Raw genomic sequence first — 14,594 nt, forward strand, 5'->3', positions numbered from 1 at the left:
ATGATGGGACCTGAGTAGTATAGCTGAGCTTAAGTTTTTTCTAAATATATTTTTATTGATTTCAGAGAGGAAGGGAGAGGGAGAGAGAGATAGAAACATCAATGGTGAGAGAGAATCATCAATTGGCTGCTTCCTTCATGCCCCCTACTGGGGATCGAGTCCACAACCCAGGGATGTACCCTTGACCGGAATCGAACCCAGGACCCTTCAGTCCCCGGGCCAAAGCTCTATCCACTGAGCCAAACCAGCTGGGGCTGAGCTTAAGTTTTTAATAGTAATTTAGGCACTTTCAATCCTTTTACTGGCCTTGTCTTGTTGAGACTAGTATTCTCCATCCATCACACTAACCCAACCTTATAACACACTCCTCTCTTTCTGCCAGACGGATTACGTTTGTTTTATTGCTTATTTGAGCCCCTGAATCCTTGTCTGTCTCTTATGGAGGAGGGAATCACACTGCTAACTGGTGACTCCTGGGCTGCATCTGGTCCTGTGTTGGCTTTCACCCACATGCTTAATGCTTTATTTTATTAGGGTGTAACCTAATTGGTTACCAACATTCCTTATTTCACTCTTCACCTAACCAGCTTCGGCCCTATAGGTGTAGTCCACTTCCTGCAGAGCCCAATGCCTGATCACGATTCCAGTGATTTTTTTTCCCTCTGAAGTTGGGAGCCTCTTGGTAATGACGATAGCATTCTAGTCTCACCTCCTGAAGTTGGGTCCTAAGGCTGGGACCTAGTTTTTTACTACAGTTAGCACACTTGTTTTCAAAATAAAGATTTTGTGTTTATAGTACTTGAGGTGGGTTTGCTGGCATTTTGTCTATTTACATTTAAAATAGGACAAATTTAATATGCTTAAATGTTTTGGTGGAATATATACTAAATGTAATATACTTTTTTAAAAACTCTTTTAAAATTTTTATTTTTAATCATTTCAAATATTATAAACTCCATCTAGATTCACTAATTTTTGCTTTATCATTCTTTATAGAAACACTAGAGGCCTGGTGCACGAAAATTTGTGCATTGGGGCGGGGTCCCTCAGCCTGGGACGCCCCCTCTCACAGTCTGGGAGCTTTCAGGGGGTGTCCTACTGAGGGGGTGTCCCTCTGCGGGAGGCGACCATACTGATCAGAGGAAGGTGCCGCCTCCATCACCCCACTGCTGCTGCCTGAACCCAAGGCTGCCTGAGCCCCGGGCCTCGCAGCTGCTGTAGCTTTGTCGGGATGGACGCCTGGAAGACATCCGCCCTAATTAGCATATTACCCCTTTATTAGTATAGATTGTTTCCTTGAACTCTTTGAAATTAGCTTACATACATCCTCCTTTTTTAAAATTTATTTTTTGTTAATCCTCACCTGAGGATTTTTTTTCCCCATTTTTTTTTTTTGAGAGGTGGCAGGAGGGAGGATGGAAGACAGGAGACAGACAGATAGACGTCATGTGAGAGATTGGTTGTCCCTGGCATGAGTCCTGGCAGCAACCATGGTCTAGGGATCAGACCTGCAACTCAGGTATATGGCCTTGATGGGGAATTGAACGAACCTGAAACTCTGGTGTGCAGACTGCTCTAACCATTGAGCTCACCAGCCAGGGCCATCCTCTTCCTTTACCCCTTAATACTTGAGCATTTATTTCCTAAGATAAAAGATAATCTCATAACCATAATATAATAAGTTTTCAAATTCAGGAAGCATTGATAGAGTACTTTTATCTAATATGCAGCCCATATTTCATTATTTTGTCAAATTTTCCAATGTCCTTTAAAGCTTTTTTCCTCCTGTAAATGATCATGTATTGCATTTAGTTGCAATATCAAGTAGAGCATATGTAATAGGGACTATTCCTCAATTGAGGTTTGTCTTATATTTGCTCATGAGGGGGTCAGGTTCAGAGTGTTGTGTTCTCAGGGTACCTTGTCTGCAGGCACACAATAGTCTTTTGTCTCATTGGGGATGCTAACTTAGATTCTCCCTCAGGTCAAGGTGTTCTGTCATTCCCCAGTGTAGTTACTATTATTTTTCTTGCACTAATAATTCCTTTACTATGAAAATATACTGCTTCTCACCGAACTTAAAATGTTTTAAATTGTGGTAAACATATAAAATGTACAGTTTTAACCATTTTTAAGTTTATAGTTTAATAAATGTTAAGCACATTTACATTGTTGTGAAACAGATCTCCAGAACTTTGTCAGCTTGCAAAACTAAAACTATACCCATTAAACAGCTCCCCATTTCCTCCCTCTAGCCCCTGGCAACCATGATTCTACTTTTCTCATTCTTGGAATTTGACTACTTTAGATCAGTTAAGTTGAATTATATAGTATCTGTTTAATTGTGACAGATTTATTTCACTTAGCATAATGTTCTCAAGGTTCATCCATGTTGTATCATGTGACAGGATTTCCTCTTTATGGATGAATAATGCAAATTTATATACATATTTGGTTTATTTATTTGCCCCCTCAGTGAGGACTTGGGCTGTTTCTACTTTTTTGGCTATTGGGAATAATGCTGCTATGAAATTAGTTGTTTTCAATTATTTTGGATATTTACCCAGGAGTGGATGTCCTGGCTTGTATTTTTAATTTTTTGAGGGTATAGCTCAGTGATGGCGAACCTATGAAACTCATTTTTTTGGTTGATTTTTCTTTGTTAAATGGCATTTAAATATATAAAATAAATATCAAAAATATAAATCTTTGGCCGTAACCGGTTTGGCTCAGTGGATAGAGCGTTGGCCTGCGGACTGAAAGGTCCAAGGTTCAATTCCGGTCAAGCGCATGTGCCTTGGTTGCGGGCACATCCCCAGTGAGGGGTGTGCAGGAGGCAGCTGATCAATGTTTCTCTCTCATCGATGTTTCTAACTCTCTATCCCTCTCCCTTCCTCCCTGTAAAAAATCAATAAAATATATTAAAAAAAAATAAAATAAATCTTTGTTTTACTATGGTTGCAAATATCAAAAAATTTCTATATGTGATACGGCACCAGATGTAAGTTAAGGGTTTTTCAAAATGCTGACAAGCCAAGCTCAAAAGGTTCGCCATCACTGGTATAGATTTACATTTTATTTTGTAAAATTTTCTACTGCATATGGCTGACTATTGAATTTCATTTGTGCTGAGGTTAACTTGGATATAACCAGTCACAGAGATGAACTGTGAACCAAAATAAGCTTGCTTTAGTTTTCCGCCCTCCATGGTTTATCTTGCTAATTTAAGGAATTATTCTTGAAATAAATCTGGATATTAGTTTTTAAGTTAATTGAATATAATTTTTTTTTCTTACTATACATTCTTTAAGGGAAAAGAATTTTGGGAGGGAGTTTTCTTTTTGTCTTAGGTTGATCTTTTATTGGTTGAGCCAGAACACTGAGGCATATCTCAAAGACCCTCCTAACATTTTTTTCCCTGAGCATTGAATTCCCCAGGACCTCTGTTTGTGTGCCTGCCTTTTTTGTTGTTGTTGCTTTATTTTCAGTGTGTAATATTTTTAAAAGAATCTCCTGCAGTTGGAGTGTGCAACAATCAGAATTAGAATCATGTGTACTATAAAACTGTTGTAAACAGGAAGGAAAAGAACTCATCTCTAGGTTAGAGATGAGTTGCTTGATGTTGCTGTGAGGTTAATGCTGATGAACACTTTGTCAGCATTTAAAAAAAAACAGTTTCAGTATAAGAGGTAGGAATTATCAATATGTCTGGCTTTTAAAAAACTGAATGATTGGTAACATTTTTAGTTTTCTTTGAGGTATTCCTTTGGAAAAGGAATTTGGATGATGGTTATGAGCTTCACTCCAAGAAGGGATACCTATTTAGGTATAGAATTGATTGGTAATGCTAGAAATCTCTGACCAAGTACCATAATTTTGTAAAGCTTATCAGTGAGCAAACACAGGGTTCATTTAATCAAAGCTAGAATCATCGGTAAAATTCATATGTCAAGTGGAACACAAATAATAGAAAATATCCTTCTTCCTATAATAGTCACATCATGAATTCTGGCTTAAATACTTCACATTTACATTTGTTTCACCTTTACATAGGATTCTTAGGTGAGGATTCTTTTTCATAGTGATTTTCTTTTTATTTTTTTAAGTTGATCAGAGACCTTTATTCTGGTCCCTGTCATTCATTAAGCAACCAACACAAATCATTTTCTTTTTCTCTGCCTCAAGCAGCAGCAGTTGCATCCAGACAGAAATGGAAGACACAGCCATGGAAAACCTTGTAGTGAAAAACTAACAGGTTATTCTGGCTTAGGTAATGTTAGAATAGGAAAATATATGTGCGACTTCCCAAGGACTCTGTCCTTCAAAGCTGAGGCCTACAGAGGGCCAGCTGAAGGATGCAGGTAAAGGCTCACAAGTGTCCAGCTCAGTAGTCAGTCCAAAGTACCTTCCAGAAAAGCAAATTCATCCACAGCTTCTATTGCATTATCCAAATCTCTCCTCTGGAGCGTTTGTTTTCCTTGTTGAGCACAGCAGTAGGCATCTTTAGCAATAGTCTCCACAAACAGTTCCGTGGCACGTGCCAGAATGAAGATGGCTTTCTGTCCCGTGAGTGACACATCAGGGTCTGCCTTAACCAGGGCCTTCATTTGCACCAGAGGCTGCCTCAAGAGCCTGGTCCTGGGTGCATTCTTAGGAGCTTGAGCCTGTGGGGCTGCTGCCTCCCCACTGAACCCCTCTTCGTGGGGCATCCTGCTTCCTGTGCCTCCGCCCAGCATGCGCCTCCGCCCAGCATGCGCCTCCGCCCAGCATGCTGGGTGAGGCCCCCTTTCTCTTGCCTGGACACAAAATAACTGTTAAGCCCAAGTATTTTCCCTCCTCAAAATTTTGTCCCGGGCCCTAACCGGTTTGGCGCAGTGGATGGAGCATCGGCCTGCGGACTCAAGGGTCCCAGGTTTGATTCTGGTCAAGGGCATGTATCTTGGTTTCGGGCACATCCCCAGTGGGGAGTGTGCAGGAGGCAGCTGATCGATGTTTCTCTCTCATCGATGTTTCTAACTCTCTATCCCTCTCCCTTCCTCTCTGTAAAAAAATCAATAAAATATATTTAAAAAAAAAAAAAATTTTGTCCCGGGACCCTTTGGTCCACAGGCTGACGCTCTGTCCACTGAGCCATACCAGGTAGGGCTCTTTTTAAAAGTTTTTAAAAAAATTTATTGATTTTAGAGAGGAAGGAAGAGAGAGAAACATCTTTTTGTTCCACTTATGCACTCGTTGGTACCTCAGATAAGTTATATTGTTTTATGTAGCTCTACATTAAAATCTAAAATCACCTCTCCTCTGTCCTGGCATCTTGAAAAATTGGTTATTGAGTACCTATATATTAGAAAAGGCGAAATGCTCAAAGTGCCTTGCAGTTAAGTAGTCAGGAAGCAAATAGGGACCAGCTGCAATGCTAGAATAAAAACCCACTTTTTGCAAAGTTTGATTTTAGTGAGAAGGGTGTCCTTTGTGGACTGGCCCAGACCCAAACTTGCCCCACCTTAGATTAAAAAAAAAAAAGGCTGTCTTCTTCCCTTTGTGGTTTCTAAGTATTTGCTATAAGTTGTTGGTTTGTGGTAGCCAAGCTAATAAAGACTTTAGGAAGAAAACTATTTACATGTTAGATCCAGATATCCTGGTAATGTTGGCTCTTTCTTTTGCCTGATTTTAGGAGTGTCTACAGCCTAGTCATGAGTTACTAATGTCAAGAAGTTTTCCCAGCAAAGGTATTCTGAACCTTTTGGGGGGCATAAGGACGTTTTGGAGAATCTGAGAACCAAAGACTCTAGGAAAACAGACATATATAAAACATTTGCATCTAACGTCTGGTTCTGCCTGACTACCTGAAGCAAATCCTTGGTTTCTAAGCATTTCTGCCTTAAAGGATTGGCATTATAATTGTACTAGACGCCCAGTGCATGAAAATTAATGCACTGGAGGGGGTGTCCCTCAGCCCAGCCTGCCCCCTCTCACAGTCCAGGAGCTCTCAGGGGCGGGAGGCGACCCAGTGATCGGGGAAGACACACCTCTGCTACTGCTGGCAGCGCTACCCTTGGCCAGCCCTGGTTACCTGAGCCCCGGGCAGCCACCATCTGACGCTTGCCTGCGCCTTGGGCCGGCCCTGGGCAGCTGGGGGTGCTGAGGGGACTGGAGGACTCTGTAGCCTTGCTGCACACCTGCTGCCCCGGTGGGGCTGAGGGTACTGGGCGCCGCCATCTTTAATGGCAGGGCAGTCAGTTAGCATATTCCCTCCTTATTGGCTGTGGGCGCCGCCATCTTTGCGATGGCTTGAGGGTCAATTAGCATATTCCCTCTTTATTAGACAGGATTGTGTTTAATGCTGTTTGACTCAAATAGTGTTTAAAATTAACATGTACATATTTGATAGTGTGACTTTATTTTTATGTGCAGGAATCTGTGGGTAGCGAGTTTAGTTTAAAGGTTCTTGATGGTTAGCCCAGGTAGATTAAGCCACAGTTATTTCTAATTCTACATAAGAAACAAGACTATTGACCCTGTTTTATTCGAAATTGAGACTAGTATAAAGATGTGTGTTCCATGCCATTGCTTTGCAAGCTGGGTCTGGACCTGTAAGCTTTGAAATCCATTTGATGCGTGTGACTAGCGTGAAAACAAATGAAAATAGATCAGAATAGAAAAAAATTATTGTGTATCACATAAGGTTAAGTAGTCAGTGAAACTTTTACTTGAGTGTGTGTATTTATGTAGGTATAGTTGCAAACATTTATATTTAAAGCATTTTTATTGGATTATGATGTGAAAATACAGGGTGGGGCAAAAGAAGGTTTACAGTTGTATTGAAAAGACAATAAATATGTAAGAATAAACTCTGTTTCAATAATTAATAAGTAATATAAAAATACACTTTCCTGGACTCAAAACTATAAACCTACTTTTGCCCCACCCTGTGCTTTTTTTTTTTTTTTTACTAGAACAACCTTCTTTTATTTTTTTAAATATATTTTTATTGATTTCAGAGAGGAAAGGAGAGGGAGAGGGAGATAGAAACATCAATGATGATAGAGAACCATTGATTGGCTGCCTCCTGCATGCCCCCCACTGGGGATTGAGCCTGCAACCCAGACATGTGCCCTTGACTGGAATCGAGTCTGGGACCCTTTAGTCTGCAGGCCGACACTTTATCCACCGAGCCAAACCAGCTAGGGACCCACCCTGTGCGATGTGATTTTTAAAAGGTAGGGATCCACAGCTCTGTATCTGTCTGCTTTCGAGGTACTGAATTTTTAGTATTTTTGTAGGGAAGTGGTGTGATGAAGGGCTTAAGAGTAAAAGGGCAACTATTTTTGAACTTTAGTGATTAATAAAGTAGAAATGGGATTTTACAGATTCAATATTTTTTGGGTAGCTAAGGCTGAATTTGTTTTCTGAAGCTTTTGAAAGCTATTCTAACCAGAAGAAGATAAGTATATTACAAATTTATAATTGCATTTGCTTGGACATGTTATGTATATTTGAGTGAACATAAGTCAGATGCTTAATACTAAGATATCTAGTATCCGTTCTGATTCAAGACTGGAAAGGTCTATTCTAAATAAGTTCAACTATTCTGGCATTGGGATTTTGGGGCAGGAGGTGGTCAGTGGTTTTTTATTTTTGTTCTTTAATGTGAAATAATTTTCAGGAAAGGTCATGTGAGTAAATATTAGGTATTGTTTAAGAAATTGTATTATAGCCATTAACTTAATGGCTTTCTTTTTCTTTCATTTCTTTCAAAGGTTTGGGCCCCACGGGATTCCTGTGACAGTATTTCCCAAAAGGGAATATAAGGATAAACCGGAAGCCATGCAGCTCCAAAGTAATACATTCCAAGAAGGGACGGAAGTCAAGTGTGAAGTGAATGGTGCTGTTCCCGACGACCCTTCTCCTGTCCCGCCACCTGAGCCGAGCTTGGCTGAAAACCTGTGGACTTCCAAACCACCACCACTCTTCCATGAAGGAGCACCTTACCCTCCCCCTTTGTTTATCAGGGACACATATAACCAATCGATACCTCAGCCACCTCCTCGGAAAATTAAGCGACCCAAACGAAAAATGTACAGGGAAGAATCTACTTCAATAATGAATGCTATTAAACTACGACCCAGGCAAGTCCTGTGTGACAAATGTAAAAACAGTGTTGTTGCTGAAAAAAAAGAAATCAGAAAAGGTAGTAGTGCAAGTGACTCTTCTAAATATGAAGATAGGAAACGGAGAAATGAAAGCGTAACTACTGTGAACAAAAAACTGAAAGCTGACCATAAAGTGGATGGGAAAAACCAAAATGAAAGCCAGAAAAGAAATGCTGTGGTTAAGGTTTCAACTATTGCTCACAGCAGAGGTAGAGTAGTCAAAGTTCCTGCTCAGGCGAATACATCAAAAGCTCAGTTAAGTACTAAAAAAGTGCTCCAGAGTAAGAACATGGATCATGCAAAAGCTCGGGAAGTGTTGAAAATTGCCAAAGAAAAGGCACAAAAGAAGCAAAGTGAAACCTCTGCATCCAGAAATGCACATTCAAAAGTCCATTTCACACGTCGATATCAGAATCCTAGCTCAGGTTCCCTTCCACCTCGGGTTCGTTTAAAACCACAAAGGTACAGGAATGAAGAAAATGACTCTTCTCTGAAGACGGGACTTGAGAAAATGCGGAGTGGCAAGCTGGCACCCAAGCCCCAGTCTCGTTGCACCTCTACCCGCTCAGCAGGTGAGGCCCCTTCAGAAAATCAGAGTCCCTCAAAAGGCCCTGAAGAGGCCAACAGTGAGGTTCAGGACACAAATGAAGTGCTTGTGCCTGGTGAGCAGGAACCACAGACACTGGGCAAAAAGGGCAGCAAAAGCAATATCTCTGTTTACATGACCCTAAATCAAAAGAAATCTGACTCTTCCAGTGCTTCAGTGTGTAGCATTGATAGCACAGATGATTTGAAATCCTCCAACTCTGAGTGTAGTTCTTCTGAAAGCTTTGATTTTCCTCCAGGCAGTATGCATGCACCTTCCACCTCCTCCACATCCTCTTCTTCAAAGGAAGAGAAAAAGCTCAGTAATTCCTTGAAAATGAAAGTCTTTTCCAAAAACGTCTCTAAATGCGTCACACCAGATGGCAGGACCATATGTGTAGGGGACATTGTTTGGGCCAAGATATATGGCTTCCCTTGGTGGCCAGCCCGTATTCTTACTATAACTGTGAGTCGGAAAGATAACGGCCTCTTAGTTCGACAGGAGGCCCGTATTTCATGGTTCGGGTCTCCAACAACATCTTTCCTTGCTCTATCGCAACTGTCCCCCTTTTTAGAAAACTTCCAGTCACGCTTTAATAAGAAGAGAAAGGGCCTGTATCGCAAGGCTATCACAGAGGCAGCTAAGGCTGCCAAGCAGCTGACCCCGGAAGTACGGGCTCTGTTGACACAATTTGAAACGTGAACACGGACAGTAAGGTAGGCAAGAACCATTGAAAGGTACCACAGATTTTTCTAGTCTAGTTAGGAGGAACTTCTGCAAAATAGCCTGGCCAAATTGGAGAGAGAAATTGAACTCAATTGGCTGCTTTTTTTTAAAAATAAAAACTTACCTTATAGCCATTTTTAGACTGAGAAGCTAAACTGAACAATCAAATTTTGTCTTAAGGTTGTAAGATTTTAGTAGTATTTTTCAGTTTTAAAGTCTAAAACCACCCTAAGGCACAGGAGCCATAGCCTCAACTGAAAATGAATTTTTGCAGGGACTATTGCCATTTGTACCCAGTACTGTGTGTATGTGTGCATATATACACATAAATATGTGTGTGTATATACATACATACTATATATAAATAGAATCTAGCCTGTCACTGTGTGACACAGGTTGCATATTTGGGATTGTAGTAAGGGCTGCTGAGCTGGGGGAAATAGTGTGGATATTTAATGACTACTTGTTTTTAAATTAATGAACACGTAACCTTTCTATGTGCATAATGATGCAAGAGCTTGATATTTAGGTGTTTGACAAACAGATGCTTGCTATTCAGTTTCAGACTGGGGAAATAGCTCAAGTGTTTGGGATTAAGATTGTCAAGGCTGGCTAGGTTTGAATCATCTCTCTCCTTTGTTCAATGAGGATTTAACAAAAACTTTCAAACTTCTGGTTTGGGAGTTCAGATAGGTTTGTTTATCTTTGGATATGTAAATAGTTGGTTGCTAAATTTGGTCAGATTACTCCTGACTGGCTGTTCCTAAATTCTTAGGATACGTCCTGATGAATTACACTTTGTGAATTGTCATATGTGTAATTATTGCCTTTTGGATGTACCTAATTTGATAACTTAAAAAAATATTTCCACTTAAGGTATCTGTTTGCAGGTCAGAAAATGAGAAAATGTAATTGTGTAATGCTCTGAAATGTAAAAAAACAAGCTGTAAATAAAATCGACTAAATCCAAATTATTTGTGTGTGTTTCTCAAAAAGCTTTGAAAATTTTCAAGATGGTAGAAAATTAATCTTTGTAACTGTGTAGAGGAGGTGAAAAATCAAACTTACTCCTTATTTGCCCTATCAGAGAATATAATATCTGAGCATAGATGATAATCTTAAAATGAAATATTGTAGTATAGAGGTCTAATATGCTTCTAGATGTGAGACCCTTCTGCTAGTTTCTCCTAAATGTATGGGTTTTATTTTTTTCATTTCTAGCCTTAATATTTCATCATGTGCTTGGTTTTTAAAAAAAATATTTGAGTAATTACAACCAGTCTCTTCTGGCTCCAGTGCCTCAGGTATCATTGCTTTTGGGGCCGGTAGCTTAGCTCATCGTTTTTCTACATGGTCCATATGTCCCTAAGATTTGATTTTTTTTATTTTCCATTTTTAGCTTAGTATTGTTAGTGAAAAATATATCAGATTGCCTATGAAGGCAAGTTTATCCCAAGGTAATGTTGCTTTCATACTTTTTGTGTCTAACTTTTAAATTTGATATGTCAATTTGACACTTTGGGAAACTAGAAATATTTAAAGAGCAACTTTTCATGGATTTCTATGTAATCCAATTTGAAATACCTTAGTTACTATGGAATTAATAATGAAAAGATTAATGGAGATTTAAAATCAATAGTTTTCATGTTAGCTTCCTTAAGGTTATGGACTTCTCTGATTTATATACTGATTTCTGCAAAAGAAAGTAGAATTTCTTCTGGGGAACCCAGTCAATGCTTTTTGATTATAATAAACACACAATTGAAAAAACAAGATGTTTCACTTGAATAGAACATATTCTTTCCTGCAAACAGAAACAACTATTTACAATTTATTTTTGATAACAGGTTGAAAGAAGTTCACATCATGATTGAAGGGTTTTCATTGAAGTATCTCAAGATTTTCTGAGTATTTGTTTCAGATTAACGAACTGTTCAGATATTTTTGAAAGTTTGAGTATCCAAGGTTCAGATTTAAACAAGGGAGCATAAAGTCACCTGAAATATGTAATTCCAAGGCTTCATATAATGATCCCAGGTGAGTTTCATCCGAACATGGTGGTTTTAACAGTGATATTGCTAATATAGTCAAGTGCTTTGGCAAATGTGCTTTTGTGGCATAAACCAAATTTGGTTTCAGAAGCCATAGGCAAAAGAAAGAAAATAGTCTATTTGTTGAGTACAAAAAGAATTTTATGTAGTCCATACCTTTGAGGAAAGGCTTGAAGCACAATCGCAAATGTGCATGATCTCCAATCATGCCATTATGAACTGGCAGTCTGGTCATTTCATCTGAAGTTTCAATAGGGAAACAAGTTTTAAAGATTTCCTGAATACTAATTCAGTAGTTGCATAGTAATGTTCTGTTCAAATAGAAATTTCTTAAGCAGTTAAATTTGCAGATGGAGATAGAGTAGAATTGAGTGATTGCAACCCCTTTTTTCTTTCACTTGTTAAAATGAGCATTTACTTGTATGGAGATAACAAAATGGGTAATTTTTACCCTTGCAGAGAGAAAACGAGGTGCGGGCCAGGTCTGCAGTGGTCTGAGTAAAATGGCTAAAACAGGACTAGCAAGGGGAGAAACCAAGTGAAGTAAGAGCTGTAAAAGCCAGAGATGAAATTATTTCTAGAAATACTCCGAAATTTAGTGTCAGAGTTTTTCCCCCCCTTTTAGTTTTCTAGGACTTATAGGCCAGAAAGCTGACTTCATTTGGAAAGAATATCTGTTCAACCCATTTATAGAATTAGAACCAGATACCTAAATGATAAAAAAGTAAAGTAGAATTCACTAGTCTGAAGTCCATTTTCATGGTTTGATAGCGTGTCCTGATGTGGTTTGGATGGGAAAATTTATAAATAGTAATTTTAGATTAGTACTAAGTAGAATAGACAGGATTATAGCTATAAAGAACTGCAGGCAAAGACTATGGAACTGTTACTAAAACCAACTATACTTCAATGGGTGAGTTTCTAATTTATAAAATACTGAGTTGCCACCTCTCTGAGGTACTCATACTGGTTCTGTGGAAGGAAAGAGACACATTTACATTCTTTGATAGATATACATCCTTTATATAGAACAACAGAATTGGAATTTGGAAATACTTTAAAAAACCTTTAATTTGGATTTAAAACTAGCTTTCTTTTAAATTTTGAATTTATCGTTCTGCATTAGTTCACTTTTGTTAAGGACTCATAGCAGAGACTGGCAAATGTCTAGAAAAGTTGTTAATATTTTGATTCAGGATGTTTTGATTTGGGCCAGGTGATGGCCTCCAATAGGGAATTTGCAGGGACAATAAAGACCCCCTTTTTTTTAAGTGTGGGAAATTTAGGGTTTGCTTTGGGATTATTGCTATTGAAATGCCTCATACGGAATTCAGAAATAGAACATTAGGCTGGTGTCATCCATGTATTGCTAGGAGAAAATAAAACAGCTAAGCTGTCCTGGCCGCTTTGGCTCAGTGGTTAAAGCATTGGCCTGCGGACTGAAGGGTTGTGGGTTCCATTTTGGTTAAGGGCATGTACCTTGGTTGCAGGCTTGATCTCTGGCCCCGTCGGTACAGGTGCAGGAAGCAACCAATCAATTTGAGAGAGACACATAGATGTTTCTCTGCCTCTTCCCTTCCCCTCCATTCTGAAAAAAATCAATAGAAAAACAACAAAATCAGCTAAGCTGCATTAATTTTGCCTAGTTCTGACTTAGTAGTTAATAGGCTCTTCATATTCTGTATGTATAATTTGTGTGCAATTACTGTATTCAACAAAGTGAGTAGAATTAAAAAATGAAAGCTTTAGCAATTAATGTTACGCCATTTTAAATGAAAGAATAGTAAGTTTAAAGTCAGAGATCATCTAGGTCAGTGGTTCTCAACCTTCCTAATGCCGCGACCCTTTAATACAGTTCCTCATGTTGTGGTGACCCCCAATTTCATTGTTACAAATTGAACATAATTAAAGCATAGTGATTAATCACAAAAACAATATGTAATTATCTATGTGTTTTCCGATGGTCTTAGGTGACCCCTGTGAAAGGGTCATTCGACCCCCAGGTTGAGAGCCGCTGATCTAGGTGTCGATATATTTTTGGTTTTCCAGGATGTCTTGGTGTCTTTATCATGGATAGTTGACACAGATCAGAAGAGAAATAGTTCAACTCTTTTTAGGTGAATTAGTGGGACTGTATTTACCCATTACTCTTTTAAGAGTAGGTTTTTAGATTAAAACCATCCTCTATCACTGACAAAAAATTGTTTTTGACACTTAAAAAAAAAAGATAATTTTATTGATTTCAGAGAGGAAGGGAGAGGGAGAGAGAGAAACATCGATCAGAGAGACTCATTGATTGGCTGCCTCCTCCATGATCCACACTGGGGATTCAGCCCGCAACCCAGGCATATGCCCTGACTGGGAATCGAACCATGACCTCCTGGTTCAGAGGTTGATGCTCAACCACTGTGGCACATTGGCTGGGCTTGGACACATTTATGAATATGGAATCCATTTCAATTGTTTGTTATGAAGTTAATTACATTAGTTTCCAAAACTTAATTTACATACCATCACAATTGCCCCATATTTTCAAATTTGTGTACTTTTCATTTTTTTTTTTTTTTATGTCAGTACAACTAATGGAAAACAAACGTGCCTTGACACAGGTAGAGAATTAGAATACAATTCTAAGATCTTGTGTACCACACTTTGGTAGGAAACAAGAATTTTTATATTATGTCTTTAAAGTCCATGTTGGGATGAATTGAACAAAATTTTCATGCATCTAATTAATCTCTGAAAAAAACTAATGACCAAACTTGAATTTTTTTCTTATAGATTCCTATGTTCTGGTACAAATTAAAGATTGGTTGTGGGGAAGTGTAACGTAAAAGAAGAAACTGTAGACTCAAATGGTATCAGGATTTATCAAAATACTGAATTTGTGAGTCAAAATTCTCATTTTCTAACTGAATGAGATGTTTGTAGTATATGTTGTCTAACTTACAGGCCGCCTTCTGTTGGACATTTGCTTGTAAAACATTTTTTTAAAACTGATGTTGATAACAGGCTTGTTTAAAAATGCCTGGTCTTAAAACTTGGTTTAAACATGAATTAAGTATTTTTTCAATTTTCTTT

The 14,594-nt window shown here is 38.7% G+C and overlaps 1 protein-coding gene across 11 annotated transcripts in view; it reads left to right on the top strand.

Annotated features, from left to right (window-relative positions):
- The window catches only part of PWWP2A (PWWP domain containing 2A), a 53,992-nt gene that overhangs the window by 12,382 nt on the left and 27,016 nt on the right, over positions 1-14,594 (top strand). For 4 of the 11 annotated variants that reach the window (XM_070414491.1, XM_070414490.1, XM_070414489.1 and 1 more), the window contains exon 2: positions 7,758-8,722. In XM_070414491.1, the coding sequence (XP_070270592.1) occupies positions 7,758-8,722 (965 nt within the window). Of the gene's footprint in view, positions 1-7,757; positions 10,434-14,294; positions 14,401-14,594 lie in introns of those variants that run through there. The other 7 variants (XR_011471491.1, XR_011471493.1, XR_011471492.1 and 4 more) reach the window with 4 other exon arrangements.

Source organism: Myotis yumanensis, unplaced genomic scaffold, assembly GCF_028538775.1.
Source record: "Myotis yumanensis isolate MYYU_CA2020_CCGP unplaced genomic scaffold, mMyoYum1.0.hap1 SCAF_5, whole genome shotgun sequence".
Lineage (NCBI taxonomy): Eukaryota > Metazoa > Chordata > Mammalia > Chiroptera > Vespertilionidae > Myotis > Myotis yumanensis.